Below are 17,036 nucleotides of genomic sequence, written 5' to 3' on the forward strand. Positions count from 1 at the left end.
TGTGAAGACCAGCCTTTGTGCCAAGACACATAACTGCTCCTACACACACTGGCAGGAATAAACACAGATCCCTCCTTGCAGAGAGCACTCAGTCTAAGAAGGCAGGTCCCAAGCAATAAGCCAGAGTGCGATGCACTTGGGCGACCTTGCCTCAACTCACAAGAAGCAGGGCTACTCCCTCCAGGCCAATCAGACCTTAAGGAGTATGTAGGAATCACTCCATTAAGCTAAGTGCCTTCTCAGAAATATTTGAAATGGAGAATATATACAGGAAATAGGGCCAAGGTGAAGAGGCTGATGCATGTAGACGGATTTGGTCTTTGTGTCTCTACTATATGGCAAGCAGGCCAGGAATCGTAAGCTCTTTGTAAATGATGCGTGAATAAAGTATATATAATTGAAACATTTTGAAGCGTGAGAATCATGTAAGTTATCAGTAGGGGCTAGGACCTAGTAGGGGCTCAAAAAATCTTTGTTGAACGGTTGAGTATCCTTTTGCCAATAATTCTGTAGCCCCTAACCTCCATGTAGCCCATGGCCTTCCAATCTCCAGCAAGTAGCACCTGGAGTGTGTGTCTTACCACACAGTCCAAAGCAAAGACATACACAGCGAAATCACCTAGTATCTATACAGATTATAAAATTCTTTCTCGTGTATTACCTCATATGACTCATTCCAAGGACTCTCTGACTTGGGTTGCACAGGCTTTGGGAGGAAACTGAGGCTCTGGCGTTTGTGTGTTGTTCTGTATCACAGAGCTAGCGAGTGAGAGGGCTGAGGGTCAATCTGAATTTTTCTGACTCTGAGTTTCATGTTCTCATTGAGGAGTTTCCCTTCTGTTTCCCTGCTGACTGGTAGGAGCAGGGTTTCCCCACTCCAAGTCTCTGTTGTGGTTCCTGTGGCCCAAGAAGGAACCTCAGTAGATTGGCAGGGAGACCAAGGTGGGGTGTCAGAACTGATCAGAGAGGGGCAGCTGCAGGCTGCAGGAAGTAAAAGGAAGCGAAGAAATGGGGCAGATAAGGTTAAATATCAGTCAGCTGATCTCAGGGGTCAAGAACCCCTTTTCAGAGCATGGGGTAAAATTCAGAGCTAAAACCCTAGACAACATACATACAAAGAGCAGAAATTGGAGTGGAGGTGTTTCATGAGTCCCATGAGAAAGTAATGGGGAGAAGATGCAGTCGTGACCAAGACCTCAGCTAAGCTGCAGGGAGGATGGGTCAAAACAAAGTCAACCTGATTTTTTTTTTCCATGAAAAGAAAAGTATGGCTTCATATGTATTATTAAGGCTTAACAAATGGGGCGCCTGGGTGGCTCAGTCAGTTAAGCTTCCGACTCTTGATTTCGGCTCAGGTCATGATCTCATGGTTTGTGAGTTCGAGCCCCGCACTGGGCTCCGTGATGTCCGTGCGGAGGCTGCTTGGGATTCTCTCTCTCTCTCTCTCTCTCTATCTCTCTCTATCTCTCTCTCTCTGTCCCTCCCTCACATGTACTCTTCTCTATCTCAAAATAAATAAATAAACTTAAAAAAGAACTTAATAAGATGGAACTAAAAGGAAACATCAAAGAAAACGGATAAGGGAGAGGCAATTTGTGTCGAGAATGATGGGAGACCCATTCTGGTAAGACGATCACAAATGATTCCAACAGAAAAGAGGGGTGCTAATAGGGCTGTTTTGCTCAGCCGTGAAACAGTCTTGGAACAAAATATGGAAGGAGGGGCATCTCCAGTGTGAACCTGTATGAATTGGGTAAGTCCGAGACAGAACTGAGGCATGCAGAAAAGAGGAACACATGAAAATAGAAACTTTTAAAGGTAGAAAATAGAACTTTTAAAGGTATGTGTGAAGCCAGAAAAACAAAGGAAATGTATTCTAGTAGGACTGTTCTTGTAATATTACCCTCTAATATCACCAAGCTCTAATACTACCGGGCAGTGCAGCCACTCCAGGGAGTACTATGCATATGGTGCTGCCTGGAGTTGGGTGACACAGTCGAGCTCCTACTGGGGCTTTCACTACCTAGTCTGGGAGGACTCTCGGCATGTACATCTTCAGCCCTATCCTCCCTGATGGACTTGACGTTTTCACGTCTGTTTTAAGGATTCGTTATGTCCAGATCTGTGTCTGTGACCTCTTCTCACCCCTCGTTGAATTTACTTCTATTTTGTCAACTTCCTAAATGCTGTGAGTATATTTGAGCCAGAAAGACCCAACATATGAGTCATCTCTTTCACGTTTCCCTAAATATTTAATCTTGTATTTAATTCTGAAGATATCACTGGCACCCACCACCTTCTTTCTGTTCCCACTGCTAGTTCCCTAGATCAGGATTCACCCTTACAAAGTTCAATCACACCAACAGGAACCCCCCAATAACCATACCACATAACCAACCTACAGCCTCTGTTTCCAGCTCTAACCCTAACTACACCTCTCGGGAACTCTCCGCTCCCACCATGCTGAGCCACTCATCATTCACAGAATGTGCCCCTCGTGTTTCTGTTTTCCATTGCCCATGTGCCTGTTCTTGCAGCTTCCCGGTCTCTTGCCCCAGTCATCAACTGGTAACATTCTACTCAGACATAAATTTTGTACTAGTGCTTACCTCTTAATTGGAAAAGGGTACATTATGAACAGTATAGACTGATGAGCTAGATGCTAATCTCTAGCCAAAATCTTGAATGGGTTATTTGAACAGATGCCTATGAACTCTTAAAAAGGAAACGTTGGTTAACATCAGCCAGCTCGCACTCACTGTCAACATTCAGACCGTGGCATGTTGTCTGATCATTTCCTTCCACGATAGAATGAATAGACCAGAGCCTCAGAGGAATACAGGACTACAGTAGATGTTCTGTCTCCGCTGTAGTGACTGACTCATTTGGAAAATACTTTGACGGTGTCTTTGTTAAATAAAATGTATACACATGGGCTGAATGAGTCAACATTTAGATGCCTTTTTTCAGTTAGTTGAGTAGTAATACCTCCCAAGTTGTGGATCAAGGGACCACGTATAACTAAAAGGATCGTGCTAGAATCAATAGCTGAGTCGACGGGCTGTTCAGTGCCAGTCTTTTCAGTATTTTTGCTAAGACCTGTCATGCCTGCCTCTCATCTACAAGTCACGCAAATCTGGAAGTGATGGCTAGTATGGTGGATTTCAAACTCAGAATTCCATCCTCTTGATATGCTGCCAAAACCAACAAATTTGAATTTAAGAGGAATAAATGTGAAATCATGAAGACGAGTTACAAATTCTACCCAGCACAAAATTGCATTGGCCTGATCGCAGTGCTTGTGAGAAAACAACGACAGCAATAACAACAAAAAACACAAAAAACTGCTTACCTGCCAACTACGAATGAATCAACCACATAATGGAGCTGTCCCAAGGCTAATGTCATCCAGACCACATTGATACACTATTCAAAATAAGGAAGAAAGTAGCCTCTGTTTTCACTATGGGTTAGGCCACATGGGGGTTATAGCACTGAACAGATGTTAGGAAGTTGTGCAGGATTTTGAGCATTCTGAAATACCATAGCGAGAACAACAAAAGGGGCCACTGTAGGGACCTTGAAAATACTTTCCAAAAATCTAATCGAAATGATCTTTACTTCTTTCCTATTGGGAATCCCATCGATCTTGGGTTCAGCCAGTCTCAAATACTCACCAGTTCTCAGAATGCCAGGCAGCACTAGTGACTACAAGAAAACTAGGCCAAAAGGAAATGGGAAGGAGAAGTGGCCGGTCTGCGTGCGCACATTCCATTAAATGCCCGGCCAGAGACGATGCAGCAGCCATGTCATCATTGTGGCGAGTGAATGTGGCATGTGAGGGAGATTGTCTTAAACCACCAATGGCAAGGGTACTCAGGGCACAGCTCTAACTGACAAGAGGCCCCCAGTGGTGTCACTGACACCTGTATCTCGGTGCCAGTGCAGAAGGACCTCTCCCAACGCCCTGTTATATAATTTCTCCCACGTCACAGATTTCCTTAGCTGGAGAGCAAAAAATGCCCTCTCGTTCAATGTCATTGTCATTTATTTCAGATAAAGTCTGTTGAGGCCATTTTTTATCGTATTTTTAGAAATTAGCAAAATGCAGAGGAAATGTTCTTTGAATAAATACCAGATAATTCACTTGAATCCTGACTTCTTGGTCACTTAATATTTCAGTGAAGAATCTCCAAGCCTAAATTTTTTGATGTGTCTATTAAAAATATTTTGAAAGCCCCTAGAGCCTCCACCCTGTTGGATATGCATCTGGCAGGTGCATCCCTGATCAGGAGTTTCGTCTGAATTCAATAAACGCCATGTTCTCCTCTGCTCAGCCAGTGTTTAGCACCTGTCATCTACTCTGAGATGGCTTAAGTGTGACCTGCCCACCACATGAGCACCTGGGGCTTAGCATGAAGAAAGGAGCATTGCGTATTATTTGCTGCCTAATGTCACCAGTTCTGGCGATACACTCCTTCTGTGAGGTCTGTGACTTTTCAGGTTACTGCGTGTGTGTGTGCGAGCCAGCGTAGGTACATGTGTGCATATGTGCATATGTAACGTGCGCGCACGCGTGCAATTAGGAAACACGACTTGATTGATAACCTCCCCAAATTTGCATCAGAAAGTACAATTTTAAGGAGCGCCATTGCTGGCCCACTTTTTGGCGGATGCCTATTCACCACCGAACACACCCTGAAATTTGCTGTCAAGATCCGGGAGAAGGGAAATGAAGCTTCTTTCTGGGAATGCCATATGCCTTTCGGGTTTAGTTTACAAGTACAATATATGCAGAAAGCTAGCAACTACCGTGTGGCTTATGCTTACCTGAAAGTGAAAATAGCTTTCATTTCAGGATACTAATCATTGAAAATTCAAATGCGATTTCATCTGAAACAACTAGGGGTAAGCCTTCTTTACTGGCCTAGGAACAAACCCACCTTGCCATAGTCAGATTTGTCTTCCTGGATCACAAATACTTTTGAACCACGGGAAGTTTTATTCTGAAGAGAACTGAAAAGAATAAGCAGAACCGTGGTCTCTTCTGGCTAACCTCATTTTAGAGATGATGAAATTAAGGTGTTTCTTAAAATTATGATTTTACTGAGGCCGGCATATTTTCATTGTCCCTTCAAAATACAAATGTGAGACCCAGAGCACACCACTTTTCCTCCTTGTGTACTTATTTCCCCAGTGGACACGATAACACCTGTCTACCCATCGTCACCAAGTCGCCAGAGAATCCAGTGATGAAATGTCTTCCACACCATGGTACCTGTGCCGCCATGACCCTGATTGCTGAGCCTTGGAACGCATAGAGCCACCAGGTAAACATGAGCCACTTTCTTGACTGATCACTGGCGATTTAAAACGACATTTTTATACTAACAGATGTATTTTGAAGTCTAATTTAAAGCTTTGCAGGATGTTTGAAGGCAAAGTATTGGACTTCCAACAATTATTGCAAGCGCAGGAGGCAATTTAAATTCTATTCTTGGTTTCCACCACCAAGGGGTCAACTGTCAATAAGGCTATGTTGAAGGAGACACCTATGCAGCATTTATATATCGGCTAGCACTTGGAAAAACTGTAAGATGTAATGATATTGTGAAGTGTTTTTGTTATGAAGCTTACTCACATGTGGTTCATAACCCGAAATGATTAGGAAACTTGCCTCTTCCTTCCCCCTCCTCCCTCTTCATCCTCACATTGCACTCCCCACCCCCACCCCCATCTCACCTGCGCAAAACACTTGTTACCCCGGCCTCCTGTGTTTGCTGTAACTGCCCTCTCGGATATGCTCTCTTTGGAAAGTGTTCCAGTCTGCGATTTCATTCAGAAACCCTCCAGGATTCACTTGTTGGGGTCTCCCTTCCCCCAAGGAATGCCCACTGCTTTCCAAAGACAGTACAAATGAACCCACTTGGCCTTCTGTATTGGCAGATGGCCCTAAGGTTATGTCTCACCTCATGTGTAATACACTGGTATTCTAGAAATTTTTCTGGCACTGATCAAAAAGACGGTTCTTACGATGATAATATCAGACTCTGGCTACCTAGGAGAAAGACCACTTTAGGGATTCAGGCCTTCTCTGTAGGCACAAGGTCAGTATTCACAAAGCTCTAGACCTCAGGTTCTCAAACCCACGTTTCCATAAAGTACCTATGGAGATGTTACCGTGAAAACCATATTCTCACATTGGTTTTGGAGGAGTCGCTCTTACCTTGTACCAGGTCACCTCTGAACTTTGGGCATCACGTTGGCAGTTGAAGCTGGGGCAATTAATATAGGCAGTGCTGCCAATAAGAAGTTGTTGCTCGTGTGATACGAAGTTATTTGGTACACATGATACATTGGTCTTAGGCTTAATTTCTAAGATGGTCTTGACACAACAGGCCTCACCCTGAGGGCTCCTAGGAGAGTTAACAAGGTCTTGTGAACGTAGAGGTTATATCTAGGTAATATAAGATTTGGGAACGTTTTCTCATAAGAATGCATGCGGGACATACCGAATCCTGGGTCTACAGATATACGACCCAGCATTATGCATTCCTGTGGTCGAAAAGTGTAGGATGCTCTTGTCCTGGATGATGTGATGATAGTTGTTAGTTATTTCCCCTAATGGATTTCCATTCTGAGGTTGAAAGTACCACTGGACATCAGACAGATCCTTACTACCACTGCAGGGCAAGTTTTCAGGGGCTTGGGTTGGTGAGAGTTGACTTCTGTGGTGAAAATGGGATTTCTGTGACTCTGTGAAGTCACAAAATAAGACAAACTTCTCACTCCCTGAAGAATATTCCCAAAGAAGTTTTTTGGTGATGCAATCTGAAAACCACAAGGAACAAAACAACAAAGAGATACATTAGAAGATGAAACTCTCCCTTGGCAATGATCTTTTTGGATATGCCATCTAAAGCACAAGTAACAGAATAAAAAATAAACAAGTAGAACTACATCAAACTAAAAAGCTTCTGCACAGCAAAAGAAATGATCAAAAAAATGAAAAGACAACCTATGAAGTGGAAAAAATATTTGCAAACACTATGTTTAATAAGATATATCTGATTAACATCTAAAATGCATAAAGAATGCATACAACTCAAAAGCAAAACCAACAAAAACAAACAAACAAACAATAAACACCCAAATAAGCCACTTAAAAATGGACAATGAATCTGAATAAGCGTTTTCCAAAGAACATATACAATTAGCCAACAGGTACATGAAAGGCTGTTCAACATCGCTAATCATCAGGGAAATGGTCTTGACATAACAATCGCTATCACAGTGAAATATCATCTCACACCTGGGAGGATGGCTTATCAACGAAAAGACAAGAGATAAATGCTGGTGAGGAGATGGAGAAAATGGGACCCTTGTGCACTGTTGGGATTATAAATTGGTACACCCACTGTGGAAAACAGTACGGAGGTTCCTCAAAAAGTAAAAAATAGAACAATGATATGACCCAGAAATTTCATTTATTGGAAATGTATCTGAAGGAAATAGAAATGCTCTGTTGAGATGTTCTGCACCCCTATGTTCATAGCAGCATAATTCATGATCATCAAGATATGGAAACAACCTAAATGTTCATCAAATGAATGGATACAGAAGTTGTGCACACACACGTACACAATAGAATATTATTCAGCCATAAAAAAGAAGGAAACCCTGCCATTTGTAGCAACATGGATGGACCTTGAGGGCATTATGCTAAGTGAAAGAAGTCAGACAGAGAGACAAATACCATATGATGTCACTTATACGTGGAGACTAACAACAGAAACAAAACAAAAACCAAGCTCATAAAAAAAGAGATCAGATTTGTGGTTACCTGAGGCTGGGGTGAGGAGTGGGGGAATTAGATGAGGTGGTCAGAAGGTACAAACTTCCAGTTATAAGATACATGACTGGTGGGAATACAGTGACCACAGTTAACACTTCTGTATGATACATCTGAAAGTTGTTAAGAAAATGGATTCTGAGGGGCGCCTGGGTGGCTCAGTCGGTTAAGTGTCTGACTCTTGAATTCAGTTCAGGTCATGATCCCAGGATCGTGGGATCAAGCCCCATGTTGGGCTCTGTGCTGCGTGTGGAGCCTGCTTGGTATTCTCTCTCTGTGTGTATGTCTCTGTCTCTCTCTCCTCTCTCTCTCTGTCTCTTCCCCCTCTCCCTCACTCACATGCTCTCAAAGAAGAAGAAGAAGAAGGGGGAGAAAATGGATTTTGGGAGTCCTCATTACAACTGAAAAACAAGGAAATTTATTTTTTCTTTTTTTGGTAGCTATATGAGATCATGGGTATTAACTAAACTTGTTGTGGTAATCATTTCACAATATATGTAAGTCAAGTTATTTTGCTATATATCTTAAATTTACACAGTGCTATATATCGCTTATATCTCAACAAAACTGAAGGAAGAAAAGATCAAACTCTAACTTACATTTACAAACAGTGCTGGATTTAACAAGGGATTAAGCTCTTTTGTGTGTCTGTCCTCTTCACTGTTTCCATTTAGAAGTTCATGTTCTAACTCTCTCTTCATGGACTTGAGGGGCCACTAGCCATAGCAGTTTCCTGTTAGAGAAGGCTGAACCACCCCTCGTTCATCTTCAGCTGCTCCCACTGAACACCCAGCTATTGTAAATGGGTTCCTCACTGATGTGTGGTATAAGCTGAAAGCTGTTCACCCCAGTCATTTCTCTCCCTCTGCACCCGTCTTAACAATAAGAAGGAAATGCTCTGTATTAACAGGTCAAGTTGCTGATATATCAGAATATCTGTCACTTTATACTTTGACCACAAGACACACAGTGTTAACATGAAAAGTGAAATCCCTACCTGAAATATTCAGTCCTTTAGTTCTCTCTCCTGTGACAAGCCAGAGAAATATCCAGCCCAAATAAAGCGTCATTCTCCCTGGGTCTTGTCATCACTTGAATGAATTTGTTCCCTTGCCAGGCTGTGGTACGTTGTGTTTCAGAGCTCTTCCCTGAGAACCCTCTTCATTTCTGTAAGTCAAGAGGTGAGAAAAGGAGAAATCAGAACCAGTTATCAAAATGCAAGTCACACAGGAAGCTTTGAAAGGGCAGGTCACACCCAAGCGAGCCTTCCCATGCCCACAATAGTGTGTGGCAGTCTCGTTGAACGTGTCATTTCTTGTACATCTAAAGGAGGAAGAGCAGCGTCTCAAACTCATGGCAACCACTTGGACCTCTGCACCATACCATGTGTTCTTTTGGTGCCATTTCTTCATGGAATTCTCCTTCTGTCCCTCCCCCACCCCCTTCCCTTTCCCTTTCCCCTCCCTCTTCTTCCTCTTCTTCCTCCTCCTCCTCTTCTCCTCCTCTTTCTTCTTCTTCTTCTTCTTCTTCTTCTTCTTCTTCTTCGTCGTCGTCTTCTTCTTCTTCTTCTTCTTCTTCTTCTTCTTCTTCATGTTATCACCTAGCATGCATATTTCCATGAGTATTTTGGAAAAAGTTAAGTGAAACTTTTCCAGAAAAGGGGACCCAAATTGATTGAAAATGTCAAGTTCTCCACAGTTAGGAAGCCTGTACTATAGCTCATATGTATAAAATTTGAGAATGTCCACATGTCTGTTTTATTTGCTTTTATTAGTAGTTGTAATAGCTGTTAGAGAATAGACTCTCTTCTCCCCAGATAAGAAAGGAAAATGGTCACTGGATATCAATATTATTGTCTTACTCTGTGTATTACTCCTTGGGGTTGTTAGAATAAGGAAACTTTCTCCTGAGCTTTGCCTAAAAATTTTTCCTAAAACATTCCCATACTGTCTTAGGCTCTTTAAAGTGAAAGTGGGGGTTGGGGCATCTGGGTGGCTCAGGCAAGAGTCCAACTTCGGCTCAGGTCATGATCTCACAGCTTGTGAGTTCGAGCTCTGCATCAGGCTCTGTGATGACAGCTTGGAGCCTTGAGCCTGTTTCAGATTCTGTGTCTCTCTCTCTCTCTCTCTCTGCCCCTCCCCCACTCTTGCTCTGTCTCTCTCTTCTCAAACATAAATAAATGTTAAAAATAAATTTTAACAAGTGAAGGTGGGGGGTTGAAGGGGTGGGGGGAATGGGTGATGGACATTGAGGACAGCACTTGTTGGGATGAGCACTGGGTGTTGTATGTAAGTGATGAATCATGGGAGTCTACTCCTGAAGCCAAGAGCACACTTGTATACACTGTATGTTAGCTAACTTGACAATAAATTCTATTTAAACAATTAATTTAAAAGTAAAAAAAACAGTACTAAACATAAAAAAAAATTAAAGTAAAGGTGGGGTGGGGAACAAAATAATCCTCTGAAATAGAAAAAGTAAAGGAGCAGATCACGTCAAGAGAGAATGAGAGCCCTGCCCTGCGTTCATGGCACTTTTAACTCCCTTGTTGATAGGGTGGCCATTGCAACTTTCAAATGAATTATAAGAGATGCGAGATAAGGATATTGGGTGTGGGTCTTAGTCCAATGGGCTGCTATAATAGAATACCACATAGTGGGTGGCTTATAAACAATGGACATCTATTGCTCACAATTCTGGGGGCTGGGAAGTCCAAGATCAGGTCACCAGCATGGTCATATTATCCTGAAGGCCCTCTACTTAGTTCGTAGTGCCTTCTCACGGTGTCCTCAGGTGATAAAAGGTGCTAGTGATCTCTCTGGAGTCTCTTTTATAAAACACTAATCCTACTTATGAAGGCTCCACCCTTATGACCTAAGCACCTTCCAAAGGCCCTACCTCCTAATACTCATTATTAGTGATATCATCTTTAGAGGTTAAAATGTCAACATATGAATTTGGGGAAGAACACATTCAGACCAGAATAGTGTGTGTAATATTTGATTGTTGTTTAATGTTGTTTCGAGCAGAAAATAAAAGTAATTTTTTTATATGACTGTTTTCATCTGTCCTTTTAGAGTCCTGAACTATTGTCACTAATGTAAAAATTACTCTGTATTACTCTGTGGGTTACTCTTGGGGTGGTAGGTATAAGAAAACTTATCCCTGAGTTTTGTCTAAGAATTCCCCCTAAGACACTCCTATACTGTCTTAGGCTCTTTAAAGTTGGGAGAGGGGGTGGACAAAATAAACAGTAAAGTCCCTATCCTCAAGGATCTGTCACAATGTGAAAAACAATGTTGTTGTTTTTTCATTTTGAATTCTTTGTTTTATTTTTTAAATTTCATTGACACTTTTATTTCACGTCAAAAACATGTTTTTTGTGAGAACAATGTTAAATAAAAAAAATTTACTGACACTTACTGTAAGTAACAGTAAGAAATACTTTTATTCAAAACTATTGCAATAGGGTAGAGAAATCAAGCTCAACTCAGAATACAGCAAGGACGAGCGAGAATTTATAGTCAAAGAGCAAGGTGAGGGGGTCAGGGGATGGAAAGTTACTAAAGAGACATCAAGGGTAGAGAGATTCTTAATAAATGGATCTAATGGAGTTCTTGCTCAAGGTGAATCAAGGGCTTAGATATCAAGGATGGGAGAAGAGGACTTTGATCAGATATCAAGTGTAGAAGGATGATTTAGCAGGACGCTTTGCTAAGGCTGGTCTGGGCAGACAAAACATATGACTGGGGCCAGGGTGGAGGCCTAGTGGAGAAGAGGTCTCAGAGGAGCTGGACTAAAGTTTGGTCAAGAAGAGACCCTTTGTCAGGATGCCCATGTGACTTAGTAAGTTAAGCATCCAACTTCAGGTCAGGTCATGATCTCACGGTTCATGAGTGAGTTTGAGTCCCAAGTCAGGATCTGTGCTGACAGTGAAGAGCCTGCTTCAGATTCTGTCTCCCTCTGTCTCTCTCTGCCCCTCCCCCTGCTCATGTTCTCTCTCTCTCTCTCTCTCTCTCTCTCTTTCTCTCTCTCTCTCTGCAAAATAAATATACAGTTAAAAAAGAAAGAGAAGAGTGTCTTTGTCAACATAAACATGCAAATAAGCAATACAGAAGAATGCATTACAGAAATAAACACAGCGATGACAGAAAAAAAGTAAAAAGGAAGGAAGAAAAGACAGACAGAAAAGACAAGAAAAGAAAGAAAGAAAGAAAGAAAGAAAGAAAGAAAGAAAGAAAAGAGGGAGAGAGAGGAAGGAAGGAAGAGAAAGGAAAGAAAGGTTACATAAAATGTCACTTGGCCCCTTTAAAAGTCTCCCCCCAATATCCATATTCTTTAGGAAGCTGAAAAAATCAATCTCTTTCTCTTTCAACATCTAACCAGCCAACCAAGTTCCTCTCCTCACCCCTCCCTGCCTTGCTGCCCTTCCTGCAACCACTGCCTCCACCCCCCAACTTGCCCAGGACCTTTCTTTCCAGGTATTCCCATGTTTTCTCATAAATAAATGCTTGACTTTCCTCATCTTATAAAATTCTTCATTTCAACTAGTTTCCAACACACACACACACACACACACACACACGAACACACGCTATTATCTCCCACATCTTCAGATGCCGGAGAAGAAAGTGATTTTAATGTCTATAATTTTTTGTCAATAATTACTGTTTCCCTAACAGAAATAGTGAGCTTGAGCTGTCTTTGGGGATCCAGTTGGAGCATTGCGAAGACAGCTGGGTAGGACTCAGAAATTTTTCTGTGGGATGCCTGGGTGGCTAAGTTGGTTAAGCGTCCCACCTTGGCTCAGGTCAAGATCTCAGGGTTCATGAGTTCAAGCCCCGCATCAGGCTTTTCCCTGACTGTGTGGAAACTGCTTGGGATTCTCTCTTTCTTCCCCTTCCCCCCTCAAAATAAACAATTAAACTTAAAAAATGCTTCTGGGGGTCAGCAGCATGGGGAAGCATTCAAGCCAGGAGCATCTGTAAGCTGCCAGGAAAGGGCAGACAGATTTCCCTAAAGAACACCGGCCTGGCAAGGGTGGGTCAGGGCTAAGGATGAAACGAAATAAGCCGAAAAAGGAAGAGAAGAAACAGAACACAGAGACTATCTTCATCCTAAGCACAGAGAGAGTCTGCAAGGAAGATGGGATGTTAGTGTCAGAAGCTACTGAGTAGGCACAAAATGGACTGAGAAATGGCTTCTGGCCTTGGCTCCAATAGATCAGATCAGCTTGGGCAGGGGCCGGGGCTGAGTTGACAGAGAGCAGGGCAAGAAAAAGAAGTAGTGGGAGGAATGTGAGGGGTGGGGACAAGCCGTGAAGTCCACAGGCTGCACACACGGAGCAGAGAAGCCAGAGGTGGTGTTTGAGCGCTTGTGGACAAGGGCAGAGCGTATACACCATTTGGGGGAATGAGTTTGCAGGCTAGCAGGTCAGAGTGAGGAATTAGGAAGCGATAGAATCCCCAAAACCATGGAGAAACCAGGACTGGGTAGGAGGCACGTGGCCATGCATAGCAGTAAGGTCCATTCAGACCAGTTTGCCCAGGTGGGGACCAGAGCACAGGATGTTTCCACCTGGCCACTGACCTGCTGAGAAGAGAGTGTGCTCAGGGGGCAAGAGGCTTCATGAGACGGCGGAGCACCTTGAAGGGAGCCAGGCACAGGGACTAGAGTCACTGCTTTGTTTATCCCCATTGGTGGCTCTTTTTATAAAGACTGTGGTCGAGGAAAAAGGCAAGATCAGCAACTGCCTTTTAAGATGTGGCCTCCCCTTCGCCTTTCTTCCCTTTGCCTCATAGAATAATCTCTCCATCTCCAACTTCTAGAGACATCTTCCTAAAAAGCAAACCTGAGTGTGCCATTTTCATGCTATAGACTTCACCAGCTCCACTGTATGTGAGACACCGAATTCATCCTGGCCACCATTTATAAAACCCTGTGGGACTTGATTTGGCTCTCTCATGTCTTATCTTGCATTTCTTCTCCAGAGAGACCCTCTCTGGCCATTGGCATAATAAGCTCATCCCTCCCTCCTCACCACTGTACTGGCCAGCAACCATCTTTTATTACTCATTTTATATTTGTCTTAGTTCACGTTACCGTCTCAAAATATGTTGTTTTAAAAATTTCTTCTGGGGCGCCTGGGTGGCTCAGTCGGTTGAGCGTCCGACTTCGGCTCAGGTCACGATCTCGCGGTCCATAAGTTCGAGCCCCGCGTCAGGCTCTGGGCTGACAGCTCAGAGCCCGGAGCCTGCTTCTGATTCTGTGTCTCCCTCTCTCTCTGCCCCTCCCCCGTTCATGCTCTGTCTCTCTCTGTCTCAAAAATAAATAAACGTTAAAAAAAATTTTTAAAAAAATTTCTTCCCCGGGGCACCTGGGTGGCTCAGTCGGTTAAGTGTCCAACTCTTGATTTTGGCTTAGGTCATGATCTCACGGTTCAGTATTTGAGCCCCATGTTGGGCTCTGGGCTGACAGCACAGAGCCTTCTTGGGATCTCTCTCTTTCTCTCTCTCTCTCTCTCTCTCTGCCTCTTCCCCACTCATGCATGCTCTCTCCCTTTCTCTCTCTCAAAATAAATAAACTTAAAAAAAAAGTTCTCCCTCAACTAGAATCAAAACTCCATGCCAGCGGGAACTGAGTCTGTCTTTTCCAGCCTTCATGCTCTCTCCAGGAATAGTGGCTGGCCAACAACAGGACCTTAGTAACTCCTTGTTGGTAAGTTATCCACACCACACTGTAATTGTTATTTCATATACTGTGTTCTCCCACTAGACTGGGAGCTCCTTAAGAACAAGGATCCTGTTTCAGAAATCTTATCTTCAAATCCTTGAACAAAGCTTTGTGTATAAATCACGATCAGTTCTGTCATCCAGATAAATACAGAATACTTCGAGAGGAGTCAGAACAAATGCACATCAATCTAGGTTTGACCATTAACTTGCTGTGTGACTCCAGTTAAGATACTTAACCTCTCTGTGTACTTCAGTTTTCTTATCTGCAAAATGAATTATTTGGACTGTGTCAGTAGTTCCTTCACCTTAGAGCTAGAGAATCAGAACTTCTGGGGTCTAAGATAGGAAATGTGTATTGTTTTTAAGCTCCTTGGCTAGGGAACCATGAGAACAGGATTGCTAATATCATTTCAGCTTTAACATTTCTGTGATTCCATGTTTGAATATCCAAAGCCTATAGCAAATTAATTACCACACCTAGCAGTCTCCAGACCTCAGAAATTTCCATCCCAACCAGAGCCAACAGAATCTCTCTCCATGATACACTCACCTGCTGGTCTAGGACTTCAGGTTGCCTGGAGCTCTTTCCATGCTACAGCTCTCTCTGGGACATCGTTTTTGAAATTTTCTTGATTTCAAGAGTCACCTGGAATACTGATTACAAATGCAGATTTCTGGACTCTCCAAATCATATTAAATCAGATTCGCCAGGAGAACATTGGAATCTACCTTATAAACGAGTGTCAGGACCATCACTATGGTCCAGGGAGCATCCTCGGGAAGCCCTGCTCAAGAAATAATAGAGCTTGGGGAGGTGGGTCCGGGCTGAGTTATAACAGCTGTTGTCAGCACTGGTGGCAACTGAACAACACAAAGACAAGCCTATTCTGGAAACCCCATTTATGTGGGTTAACATACTGTGTGGCTTGTTTGTCAATGTCTGCTTTTGAAGACTATTTAACATCTATGTGATGACTCTCATTCCACCATCACCAAAACACTTTCACGAATCATATGGAATCACACAAGAGGCATAGTATATGCTTTATTGGGCAAGGACAACTTAATCTAAAACAGTCTGTAGAGTCTGTTGATGGGAGTTAAAACCATGGACAGGTGTCACTGAATATAGTGCACTGCTCTCATTTATTTTCTGGTCACAGATGGGAAGATGATTGTCCTTCACGTTTTACTGATGGACCACCAAAGCTCACATTGTTTGAAATAGAAGTCCCCAATATTAATGATAATCACACATCTGGTAAGTATTAGAAGAATATTATTCCAGATTAATATTTCCAGATTCAGAGGTCTCAAAGCCTCTGATTATCCCATCACTACATGCTATCCTGTCACAGAAGAAGACAGGAGGCCAACAGGGCATCTTCAAGTATCTGACGTGTCTCTTCTCCAAAACATCTCATACCTGCTTTTTGAGAGGCACAATTCTTTTGTTAGAAGTTGAAGATTCCTCCGCCTCTATTGGTCAAAGCTACACCTTCAATTATCTTTGGTTGACAATGAACTAAAATTTTTGCTGGCCTAAGTTTTTTATGAGATAAGGCGAAAGAGAGGAAAATGCTAGAGAAGGTAAGTGTCAACAGAGCTTTAGGAAGGAAAATCTTACTGCCAAAGATAAACAAAGTACTTTATAATTGCTCACGGGATCAGCAGTGACTCTACACTGAGAACACAGGTGCACAGAGAGATATGGTCTAGGACAATAGTAACTGTTTAATTCAATTAATGTTATTATGATTTTCACATGGTCCATGTGAGCTTTATACCTGATTGGCTGGGAATTACAGAAAATCCAGCGTGTAGTGCCTGCTCTCACTCACTTGACCTTATGATCTTATGATCAAGCCAAGATAAGGATTAGAATTTGACAAACATCTTGAGTCCTTTTACTCTGAACCTGTCCCACAAAATGCTCAAATCATGGTACATAGGTATATTTCATAACCATCATGTTTTTATAAAGTGAAGACTCCATAGATAGGAAGATCTCAATTTTCTTAGATGGCAATCTGTTATTTAAAAACCTCACGAAAAGGAATTGTGTGAGAAATTCACTTTGAAAATTATTTAAGTTCTTTTCTCAACTTATGTTTTCTGGTTAGGAAATCTAGTGGGAAAAATGTACTAATTCTTACCTTATTTTCTGTGCTGAAGACAGAAAAAAAGAGGAAGGAACTTCAAGTCCTTATTTCAGTAACTGCCGGCTTTTGCATCCGAAGAACGTGTAAATAATATCCATTTTCAAAGGACTCTACTATTATTTCTTCCTAGCCAGAGAAATATCTGGAGGACATGCAACAGCCGTTTGGCTCACACATGCTTGGAAATAATGAGTTATACCTGGAGGACAAAAGAAAACTTTTATTAGTTTGCAAATGACCATCGTCTTTGCCAAATCCGTGATCACACAGAGAAAAATCAAATTAACT

The 17,036-nt window shown here is 42.4% G+C and overlaps 1 protein-coding gene across 1 annotated transcript in view; it reads right to left on the reverse strand.

The window, feature by feature from the left end:
- Window positions 1–17,036, reverse strand: part of LOC122215923 (interleukin 18 receptor accessory protein) — a 33,075-nt gene that overhangs the window by 15,932 nt on the left and 107 nt on the right. Inside the window, 4 exon segments of the mRNA XM_042931881.1 lie at window positions 6,227–6,416; window positions 6,513–6,831; window positions 8,850–9,019; window positions 15,137–16,947. Coding sequence (XP_042787815.1) covers window positions 6,227–6,416; window positions 6,513–6,831; window positions 8,850–8,922 — 582 coding nt within the window. The 5' untranslated portion in view covers window positions 8,923–9,019; window positions 15,137–16,947.

The sequence above is a fragment of the Panthera leo genome, chromosome A3 (assembly GCF_018350215.1).
Source record: "Panthera leo isolate Ple1 chromosome A3, P.leo_Ple1_pat1.1, whole genome shotgun sequence".
Lineage (NCBI taxonomy): Eukaryota > Metazoa > Chordata > Mammalia > Carnivora > Felidae > Panthera > Panthera leo.